This window comes from Schistocerca serialis, chromosome 11 (genome assembly GCF_023864345.2).
Source record: "Schistocerca serialis cubense isolate TAMUIC-IGC-003099 chromosome 11, iqSchSeri2.2, whole genome shotgun sequence".
NCBI classification, from domain to species: domain Eukaryota; kingdom Metazoa; phylum Arthropoda; class Insecta; order Orthoptera; family Acrididae; genus Schistocerca; species Schistocerca serialis.
The window spans coordinates 135,067,814-135,079,994 of NC_064648.1; the positions used below are offsets into that span (position 1 = coordinate 135,067,814).

General features: G+C 41.2%; 1 protein-coding gene across 1 annotated transcript in view; it reads right to left on the minus strand.

Moving 5' to 3' along the window:
• The window catches only part of LOC126426874 (serine/threonine-protein phosphatase 6 regulatory ankyrin repeat subunit C-like), a 60,720-nt gene that overhangs the window by 15,060 nt on the left and 33,479 nt on the right, over window positions 1–12,181 (minus strand). Inside the window, exons 4-5 of the mRNA XM_050088917.1 lie at window positions 9,688–9,937; window positions 4,512–4,610 (exon numbers count right to left, since the gene is read on the minus strand). Coding sequence (XP_049944874.1) covers window positions 4,512–4,610; window positions 9,688–9,937 — 349 coding nt within the window. The remainder of the gene's footprint in view (window positions 1–4,511; window positions 4,611–9,687; window positions 9,938–12,181) is intronic.

The window sequence follows — 12,181 nt, forward strand, 5'->3', positions numbered from 1 at the left end:
GTGCGCCAAGGCTGATTGGTTAAATAAGTTGGGACATAGTCGTCAGATCGAGAAAGTTACTGTTTACTGGTTCAATACCACACGCCCCAAAACCACTGCATATATTTCGGCTGGTGAACGCAAGGGAAAAGCTCTGTCAACCAGTCCAGCAACATCATAGATTGTGATAGATCTCCCTGTATGTGCCATAAGGTCACAACATGCTGTATTATAGAACTTCTTGAAAGATGCAAAAACTCCCACATACAGAGGTTGGAGCTTATGGATCATGCGAGCAGGCAAAGTAAGCCAAATTCTTTTGCACATGGTATTGCTGCTATGCTTGTGTGGCTTTCATGACTGTCAAGAATCATGAGGTTAGGATGTTCCTTTGCAGGCCTTTCATGTTTTACAAAGTGCTGCATGACTGATAAAAATAGTTCACTGTTCATCCAGCCTGGGGCAGTGGCCCTATCCCCAGAGCCTGGTGGGACATTATGCAGCATGTGATCTTTAAAATGTACCCTAGGAAACACAAGGAATGGTGGGACAGCTGTTCCATAAGCACTGATTATTGCAACCATTGTCACAAGTGATCCTCTTTTAGCAGATGTAGCTTGTCCAACTGCTCTGCACCAAATTTGTGCCAATACTTTCTGCACAGTGGTTACCTCTGATCCAGATTTTATATATCTTGTGGTTCAAACCTGTAGTTTGCTTTAAGGCATATCAGATTGTCAAATAACACTTTCACATTTGCCTCTGTGAAGCTAGTGGCACATGATATACTTGTCTATTATGGTGTGAGTAATGAAAGTCTGTTTCGTTTCATAAATGCCCTGAGCCATTACAGTTCTGTAACTTTCTCTCTTCCCCAGTTCTGTGGTACAGATTTGACATTCCTCTTAGCATATTCATAAGCAAGAATCCTTGCAGTTTTTGTGGTTAAGCCATAATGGATGTTGCATGCAGTAGTAATATAGTCAGCAAGTGTTTTTTCCTCCTCCTCTGTGAAAATTTGTAGATGTTTATGTGATGGCCTAAAATTTATGTTGTCAACTCATAGACGAACAGCCTTTCATATGAATCGTTTAAGGGTTGATCTAAGAACACCCTCACTACTTTCTAATTTTCCCAAAAGACACTTGCTCATGGATATGTTGACTGACTGCGTCTTTCAGCAGTTCTGGTGCATAATCTCTGTGACTGGTAGTTTGCTGCCTTATTCTTGGCATTATGAACCATGTAATTCACAGAATGTGTAAATATTATGCTCAATAAAGCTTCTGTTTATTTACAGTAGTAAGTATAAGGGTAATTATAAGGCAAGTTTTCAGTGGGGTTAACTGGACTACTGAGAAGTTAACCCCAAAATGTGTTGGCACTTAATCCCACATACGCTCATGAAATGTATTGTGCAACAGCATAACGTCAACCAAAAGAACATTTGGAAATAAGATATGTAATGAAGCCTTTAAAAAATACTTTTAAATGAAATTATCACCAACTTGATACTCAGTGACTGCAGGCAGAAGAAAAACACCAATAGCAATATATTTACCTCGAATCTTGAAAACACAGCTATGGTTAATAACACTGCAGTAACCAGCTTCAGGCGCCAAAATATCACATGAAGTGATGGAGGGCTGCCAACTTTAGATAACCAAATTTTCCTTAGACTAAAATACCCCTCCTTATTAATTTTTAGTAGAGTGGTTCAGCTAACCTCCATGACTAGTTAACCTCACTTTACGAATGGTCGCCAGATTATACAGTCAATGAAAAAGTGAAGAACAGGAAAAGCAGAAGTATGAATTTTGCCTACTTTCTTGCTACAGTTTAAGTTCAAATAAATATTACTGCACGTAAATAATCCTGTACTACACCCATATATATATTAAGTTTTTAAAAGAGGAAAAGTCCAGTAGATAACTTGAAGGATGATAAAAAGAAATTGGGCAGGAGGGGTGTAACTTTAGAAAAGCATTTTTTATTATCAACAAACATAAATACTAAAATACTTACATACTAAAACACACACTTTTTATACTGAACATATCATCTCAAGAATACCTCTTTCTTGCTGGAATTTACTTTCAAAAGCTATTATTCTTTGAACAAACTCTGTATATCATTTAAGAAATCCTAGTAATTTGGCTTTACTCTGATTGAAGTTTACACAAGCAAACTTTTACTATAACACTTTGCAATAGTTAAGAAAACTTTTTCATAATATACACAAAAACAATTTAAATGGTACCTCTTTATATTAACTTGGCACTTCATAAGTCTGTAAAACAGGATACTCAGATTAATCACACCAAGAAGGAAGGTGTATGATTAGGATGAAATAACACAGTGATCCAGTTTCTGTAAAGTTCAAGAATGATCATGAAAAACAAATTTAGTGGTTCACACTATACAAAAGCCAAAATACAGAAAATCTGATCCGGTGGCAACAATATCTGATGGCTATAGTAACAATATACAAAAATTTTAGAGCAAAAAAGAACTACAAAAATTGAAGTGAACCATAAACAAATAATGTTGTGGAGAGAAACCTAGTGGCGAAGTAACATTGACATGACACAATTTACCAATATGAAAATGCTTGGCCACACATAGGACATGTCAATAAATTGTCTGTGTGATGCTGAAAAGCTCCTTCGGTCAGAAAGATAGTCAATACTCAGGTCTGACTGTGGTGAAACATGAATGGCACTCCATCCTCCATGTCAGTATCCAGGATGTCTAGGTGGAGTTACAACAGTTTTGGGACAGCTTACTCACAAGAAGTTATAATGGCTTTAGGACGTCCTTCCCAACAGAATTACTTCATACATCAAGGCAAGTATGGGTACGACATGATACTGGGAAGTGGGTTCAAACAGCTAAGTTTTGAGGAAATGAAATAACATCATATATTGTCTCAGGCCATGAAGTTTCATTTTGTTATGTCCACCACCCCTTCAGCGTGCTTCTCTTTTTGTGTAACCCAGTTCACTTTTAAGCATACACTCCAGAACAAGTGCTACCCAGAATTTTAGAAGGAAATTATTTTTGTAATTCTACTTGCTTCCCTTGGTCTTGACTCTTCGTTCTTTTCCTGCTGAAGACCACCATAAATTCAAACTCCCACAAGTTATTCTCACTGCAGCAACTGCAATGCACCGAAACCCCACTTCCCCATCCAGTCCCTAGAGGATGAATTTGGAACATACACAGGGTGATTCACGAAGATATGCAAATATTTTAATATGTTATTCTACAATTAAAACTAAAGAAAAAAGTTGATATAAATGTAGGTCCGCAAATTTTTAATTACAGAGTTACGGGTAATAAAAGACTTTAGCAACTTCGCTAATATGACTCCATGGCAAAACTGTATGAGGCTGAAGTAAATTACGATTTCCATTTTTTTTGTAATTGATCTGGGGAATCTAATAAAACATGTCCCAGATGCGTATCTGCATTAGTTTTCCAGCACATCCTGAGAAGCAAAGATTATTAAACAAATAAATTTGTTTACTTTCCATTAAGAATGTAGAAAAGTTACGTCAATGTTGGCAAACCTTAGTGAGTTGTTTCAGTCATTTCCTAACCTTGATACGAGTTAGTTTTGTGTATTGTGGAGTGAAAGAACATAATAACAATGGTGTGTTTAAGTGAAACCAGAATTCCCGTCTGCTATGGTATTAACAGAAGCATATTATCTGGCACATTCTTACAGTTTCAGTTAACGTTATTCCCATCATTTTCCCAAAATTAAATTCTCTACAACTTTTGTTTAAATCTTTATGCAATTGTCTGGAATTAAAAAAAAAATGAGCCAAGTAGTCAATAAATTTAAAATTTTATGAAACTATGTTTTTACTTCTATGGATCTTCTGGAAAACTACTGCAGATACACGACTGGGACATGTTTTATTAGATTCAACAGTCAGTAACAACCAAATAAAAGGAAACAGTGTTTTACTTTAACCTCATACAGTTTTGCGATGGCTTCATATCAGCAAAGTTGCTACATTTCAGGCAAAATCTCTTATTAGCTGTAACTCCGTAACTAAACATTTGCTGACCTATGTCTATATAAACTTTTTTCTTTAGTTTTACTTGCAGAATAACATTTTAAAATATTTTCATATCTTTGTGAATCATCCTGTATAACCAGTAATGAAAGTACAAACTGTATCCAGCACATCAATACGTAAAAAAAACTCTCGGAAAAGAATTTTGACATACAAATATTACTGAATGGAGTGAAATACATGTGTTCTGGACAGAACATGATCCATATTGTCATACCATATAAATATGTGTAAAATCTGATGCAAGACATTAAATATGGAGAGTGAGCTTTATTATACGTATGTACCCCGAGAAACATGTAGAGACTGAATGAAATATAGTTACCGTTAACCACCAGAGCCGCAGCGTTTTATAAAAATAAAATTAGGATCCATACGATTTTTGTATCATAATTTGTAGTGTGTGAACGTGGAGAGATGTGCAAATGTAAAGGTGGAACTCACCAGACGCAGGAAACATTGGCGACATGAGGTGGGGCACTGGAGTGAAGACCAGCGTGTGGTGCAGCAGAGGTGTTCCCGGTGTCTGCAGCGGCTGGTACACTGCACAGAGACAGAAAGAGAGAGACACAGTGTGGGGAATGTGTGATCGCACGGAGGGCGGATGGCGGCTTACTACAGCCAGTTCTACTGAGGTATTGCCGACACACAATAAATAGAGCATTCACTCCCAAGGACAAATAGTTGGTTCACTAAGACGAATGAGTCGCCAATGAGTTAATCGCTTTATGCATTGCTTATCCTGAGTTTCCCCGACCTGTAGCTGAAGTATGCCTAACAGCAGTTTGTATAAAATACAGCGCAAATGAAAGGTAACTGTAACTGATGTACCTGGAGGACAATGCTAAGGGCCATTCAGTACATAAAAGACAAACTGGTCTTGGGAAAATAGCGTTTATTCTTACAAAACAATACTGTTTCTGCTTTTCAACATAATCCTCTTCAACATTTGAGTACTTGTTCCAACGGGCTACAAGCTTTTCTATTCCAGCTGCAAAGAACTCTTTATCTTGACGTTTGAACCAATTTCTCACAAACTCTTTCACGTCCTCATTGTCCTGGAATCTGTTCCCACGTAATACGTCCTTCAGTGCAGGAAACAAATGCAAAACATGAGGTGCCAAATGAGGACTGTAAGGGGGATGAGGCAGTACTTCCCAGTCCATTTTGTCGATGGTTTCACGGGTTAGTTCAGCAATATGAGGAAGTGCGTTGTCTTGCTGGAGAATCACACCTCTCCTCTGAGATCCACGCCATCTCTGTCTCATGGCTGGCTTCACCTTGTTTAAAAGCAAATCAGAGTTGTACTTTCTGTTCATTGTACGCTGCTCTTCGAGATCACAAAAAACTGGACCTTCAGCATCCCAAAACACTGTCAACATGACTTTTCCTGCTGATGCTTGGGTTTTCAATTTTTTCTTGACAGGTGAGTTGGTGTGCTTCCACTCCATGCTTTGTCTCTTTGAGTCTGGTTCATAATACTGAACCCAAGTTTCATCACAAGTTAAAATTTCGTTGAGGAAATGCTCACCTTCTCTTTCACAACGTTCCTTTAACTCTGTGCACGCTCTCAGTGTTGTTTCCTTGCGTAGCCACGTCAAGTGCTTTGGGACCCATCTTGCACATGTTTCGAGGTGCTAACACCTAGTTACAGATAATGTTATCAGCTATACCAGTACTAACTTGAACCTTATGAACCACCATTTCCACAGTCACACGGCGGTCGGCACGAATAATGTCATAAATTCGACTTTCAAGTGAGGGAGTTGAAACTGCATCTTGTCGGCCAGAACAGTGTTCGTCAGTCTCTGAGTTGTGACCATTTTTGAACTGCTCTACCCTCTTGTAAAACTTTGCACCATTCATGCAACCTTCACCATGAACTTTAGACATTCTACAGTGTATATTCACTGGTTTCTCGCCTTCGGCAAGTAAAAACCGAATAAGAGAACATTGTTCAACTAGTGGGGACGTTTCAAACGCACTCGCCATCTTGAATTGTATTTTTGATGCTATAAACAAAACAATGCTGATACATCAGCCTGAAAAGGGCTCGTTCCAGTGATGGCAATTTCAAACCATAAAAGTAACAAACTTGTCCCACCAACAGTTTCTTCCCTAGACCAATATGTCTCTTTAATTATTGAATGACCCGCGTACTTCGGAATGTGCATCATTTCCTGATCGGGCGTTACAATCTAGTGAAAGTTTTTCATTCACGTGACGCAACGCACTCTATAAACCTAAGCTGGTCCCAGAATCTTCTACTCTTTTTCATTTTGTGAGACGTGAGATTGTGTTTTGTACAATGTTTGTAAATTACAGCAGTTCTGTACATTTTAATGCTACTAAAGTTTTGGGGGAATTTTGTGAATTCCTCATTTACAGAGTTTTATGACGAATTAAATTCAGTACATTTTCAAACAGAGTTATGTAACGTATGGGCAGTTACGGTACACCTCATCTATCATGCACGATATTGTACCTTGTAAAAGATGTTCTTCTTAGATGGCACATGGGATATTTCCAAATGAATTCAGTTTGTTTAATCTCTTAACAGTTTTTGCGATCTTGAAACAGGAAGTTTTTATGTAAGTGAAGGGATCACTGGTGCCAGTTGAAGCAAGACATTATGCGGAATGAGTGGCGAAAAGTGAAAATGTGTACAGGACTGGGATTCGAACCCGTGATCTCCTGCTTACTAGGCAAGTGCGTCAACCACTGCGGCGCCCAGGTCACAGCTACCACGGCTGCGCTGGCTACCTCGGCACGCCTCACAGCCGATCCAGGTTCCCAGAGCGCGCCGCCTGCCTGCAGTCCCTTCCCACTGACTCCGTGTTCTCTACTCTGAGATCGGTTCAAATGGCTCTGAGCACAATGGGACTTAACTTCTAAGGTCATCAGTCCCCTAGAACTTAGAACTACTTAAACCTAACTAACCTAAGGACATCACACACATCCATGCCCGAGGCAGGATTCGAACCTGCGACCGTAGCGGCCGCGCGGTTCCAGACTGTAGCGCCTTTAACCGCTTGGTCACCACGGTCGGCTACTCTGAGATTTCCACAGGAGATTCGATGTATTCATGCATCTGCACTGAAGAAGGTGGATCCATTGCCCAGCAAGGCGCGTCAGTTATATGAATCCAACGTGTCTGTTCTTTCAGACTTTGATATAATCAAAATTTTTGTAAGTAGCCCATAGTTTCTATTACAAAATGTTGTCACTTGTAACTGATTTTTTATTCTACTAATTCTAAATCTATTTCACTTACAAATTACTGGTCTGAAGTAGATTAGTATTGTAACATGCAGGCTATTAAATGCAGTATTGACAAGATTATCTCGATTGCAATACTTTTCAATTTGAATAGATTAATGTTCGTAAGCTCATGACCTTGCCATACCTAGAAACTATTATTTACATTTAGAATTACCTTACTTTCATGCTGCTGCTTATAACGAGTCAGCCTCCTCCAACATTACCTTTTTTTATGGAGATAATCGATGCCATGTATTTTATTGATCCTTGCATAGCTTAAAATTATCTCAGCTTTTCTAGTAAAAGAATTCATATGATATTTATGCGATGTATTGTATCTCAGGCTAAATTTCTTGCATACTTAAAACTCATATTATTAGTTGCACAATCTACTGCTAATTATTAAATTCATAAGAAGCGAATGAAAGCATCGCGCACTATCAGAAAGTGTGAGACTTGAGTTTCTTCTACTGTATGCAATTTTAGAACACCTTACAGAAAATAAGGCAGGTAATATTTACAGCGATATTTCGGCGGGAGTACATCCCGCCATTTTCAAGGCACAAACTGGTAACGGGCAGGCGGTGTACAGACAAATTTAAAACCTCCGTTCTAGGAGTAATTCAGGAAAGATAACACACACACACTGAACACTAGTGCCACCAAAGGTCACCAAAGTGAGAGATATCGATAGTGAAAGACTACAAACTAACAAGTGTTGCTCTGTTTTTTTGACAAGGAGAGAGCAGAATTCGAAGCAGAGTTTAAACAAAAACCTCCACACACCTGTTTACAAGGTTGCTCACTAATTCAATCTCAACAGCCTCCTGAATAACATCGTCCCAATAGCTGGACGTGCATCTCAATATCTCGCTATATAACATAGGGTGACCAGTATCCAAACAATGTTCGGCAATAGCAGATCTACCTGGCTGCTGTAATAGTGTGCCGTTTATGCTCAGTGCATCTGTCCTCCACGCTCCTGATAGCCCGACCAATGTACGCAAAGCCACAGCTACAAGGAATGCGATATATATGCACCTTATGCAAACCAAGATCATCCTTAACAGAACAGAAAAGCACTCTAATTTATATCATGTGAACTGGATCCACCAAAAAATTCGTTTTCCTATGGAGGTGGGAGATGATGGTTTCCTTCCCTTTCTTGACGTTTTGGTTAGGAGGAAGGCTAATGGACCATTGCGACACGCAGTTTACCGGAAACGTACTCACACTGACTTGTATTTACAGGCTGATAGTTCTCACCATACTGCTCAGCGTGAAGGGGTACTCCGTGCCTTGGTACACAGGACACGTGTTATTTCCGACACTGAGACTTTGCCAGCTGATCTGGACCATCGTGAAGTTACATTTCGTCAAAATGGTTATAGTGAAAGACAGATTGAAGGTGCGTTGCACTATCGACCAACTGTGCATTGGGTGATTGATGATAATACTGTGTTGACACCTGAGTCTACTGCCTTTTCGCCTTAAGTACCAAGCACTTCCAACAGAATCAGTCGTATTTTACGGAAATACGATGTGAAATATATTTTCCGGCCTCCATCTAAAATCAGAGTGGTTTTAGGTTCTGTTAAGGATGATCTTGGTTAGCATAAGGCGAGTGTATATCGAATTCCTTGTAGGTGTGGCATGACATATTGGTCAGACTATCAGGATCGTGGAGGACCGATGTACTGAGCATAAACAGCACACACAATTACAGCAGCCAAGTAGATCTCCTACTGCCGTACAGTGTTTGGATGCTGGTCACCCTATGTTATATAAAAATACCAAGATATTGGCATGCAAGGTCCAGCTATTGGGATGGTGTTATTAGGGAAGGAGTTGAGATTAAATTAGCGAGCAACGTTGTAAACAGGGATGTAGGTTTTTGTTTATAATCTGCTTGGAATCCTGCTCTCTCCCTTCCCAAAAAGAGAGGAACAGACTCAAATTTACCTCACATGATAACACGTAGTCTTTCACTACTGATACCTCTTACTTTGGTCGTCTTTGAAGGCACTAGTGTTCAGTGTGTATGTGTGTTATCTTTCCTGAATTACCCCAAGAACGGAGGTTTTAAATTTGTTTGTACATCTCCTGTCCGTTATAGTTTCTGCCTTGAAAATGGCGGGGTGCGCACCTGCCGAAATATCGGTGGTAGCTGTAAGTATTACCTGAATGAATTCCCGTAAGTTGTTTGAATATCATAAAGCGAACGTAAATGATGGTGTATTTCCTCGCGTGGGTATATCTAATGTAACTGAGTGACAGAAATTATGGAGTTGTCAATTCACACACACATACACACATGTAGAAGTGTACAACACAGACGAGTTGCCTCTCTCGTGCTTACCTGGTGTCTGCTTGAGCCTCTGCAAGCAGGCGAACTAACTCTACAAAAGTGCGCGGGTAGCTGCTTGCAGCGTCAACCCAGCCCTCCGTGGCCATCACCCTGAGGAAGCGGGCGCTTATGAAGGCGACGGCGGCCCGCGTGAGGCCGGTGCAGGAGTGCCGCATGGCGGACACGGCGGTGGCGGCCGCCGTCTCAACGGACAGCTGCTCAGCCGCGAGCTGCTCGCACGCCGGCTCCACTGTGGACAGCTCTGGAACACGGCCCCACTCAGCAAGCCTCTGCGGCCCCCATACTTGTATCAGCCACAAGCACGTCTGTGTCAAGCAAAAGCTGGGAAATGTTGTCCATCGTAAGTCTGTCCCAGCAAAACGATATCCTTACTGCGTAGAATTCATGCCAAGGTTGAATAGATCCATATCTTTAATGCTATCACTTATGGAATTTCTTCTTAATCTGAACAAAAAAGAACTAAATCGAGATGATACAAAGAAACTGGTACACCTGAATATTATCGCGTACGGCCCCAGCAAAAGTGCAGCAACAGGACGTGGTATGGACTCGACTAATGTCTTAAGTAGTACTGCAGAAAACTGACACCATGAATCCTTCGCGGCTGTCCATAAATCCGTAAGAGTACGACGGGGTGGAGATCTCTTCTGAACAGTTTGTTTCAAGGCATACCAGATATGCTCAATAATGTTCACATCTGATGGCCGGCGGAAGTGTTTAAACTCAGAAGAGTGTTCCTGGACACACTCTGTAGCAATTCTGGACGTGTGGTGTGTCGCATGGTCCTACTGGAATAGCCCAAGTCCGCCGCAATGCGCAATGGACATGAATGGATGCACGTGATCAGACAGGATGCTTACGTATTGTCACCTGTCAGAGTTGTATCTAGACATATCAGGGGACCCACATCACTTCAACTGCACACACCGCACACCATTACAGAGCCGCCACCAGCTGGAGCAGTTCCCTGCTGACATGCAGGGTCCATGGATTCATGAGCTTGTCTCCATACCTGGACGTGTCCGTCTGCTGGATACAATTAGAGACTAGTCCGATCAAGCAACACGTTTCCAGTCATCAAAAGTGCAGTGTCGGTGTTGACGAGCTCAGGCGAGCCGTAAAGCTTTGTCATCATGGGTACGCGAGTGGGCCTTGGGCCCATATAGATGATGTTTCGTAGAATGGTTCATAAACTGACACCTGTTGATCACCCAGTTTTGAAATCTGCTGCAATTTCCGGAAGGTTTGCACTTCTGTCGCGCTGATCAATTCTTTTTTCGTCGTTGATCCCATTCTTGCAGGATCTTCTTCTGGCTGCACCGGTGTCAAAATGGTCCTACGGGAAAATCCCCACTTCATCGCTACCTCGGTGATGCTGTGTCCCATTGCTCGTTCCCTGGCTATACCAAGACGCTGAAACTCACTTAAATCTTGATAACCTACCATTGCGGCAGCAGTAACCGATCTAAGAACTGCACCAGGCACTTCTCTTATATAGGCGTTGTCCACCGCAGCACCGTATTCTGCTTGTTTATATATCTCTGTATTTGAATACCCATGCCTATACCAGTTTCTTTGGTGCTTCAGTGTATTTGCGCAGGAAGTCACCTAAAATTCAAATCCGGCACAGTACTGAGAATGGCAGATTAAAACTGCGTCCCAGTCCGAGACTCTAACTCGGGACCTCTGACTTTAGCACGCAAGTGCTCTACCGCTGCAGTGTGAAAATCTCATTCTGGACACATCCCCCAGGCTTTGGCTAAGCCATGTCTCCGCAATATCCTTTCTTCCATAAGTGCTAATTCTACAAAGATTCGCAGAAGAGCTTCTGTGAAGTTTGGAAGGTATGAGACGAGGTACTGGCGGTTGTAAAGCTATGAGGATGGATCGTGAGTCGAGCTTGGATATCTCACATGATAATTTGCCTGTGAAAGGCGATGTTCCAGAGTTCGAGTCTCGGTCCAGCACACAGTTTTAATTTCGACAATTGTCTTTCATATAATATCTCAGTTATAAGGGCCAGTTATTACTGAAGGTATTCCCAGTTCCTTTTATACTCAGTGTCTACAACGCATACATTAGAGGGTCAGTTTGAGCCCTTAAATCAGATGTTACACCACTATTTAATTCTGCAACTAAATGTAAAATTCCTGAGAAGTGACGAAGCCCAGGGAAAGGGAATGTAACAGCCAAACTTCCCGTAAATGAGGAAATGAATGTATCAAAAACACTGGCAGCAAAAAAAAGTAACGCACCTCGAAAGACGACGTCAGTTTTGTGCTGATGTCGAGATTTGCAACCTAGAGGGTGGAAAATGTCTGATAATGGTTTCAGTGTCGTCCGCAAACATATAGCAGAGATGCATAGCTATCAGAGTGGCACGTGTGTGTACCCTTTAACAGGGGATGCTCACAGGAGGAAGGCTCAGTGTGATGCAGACGTGTGAAGCGAGCAGGCAACCATGCCACGGAGACCCACACGTGCT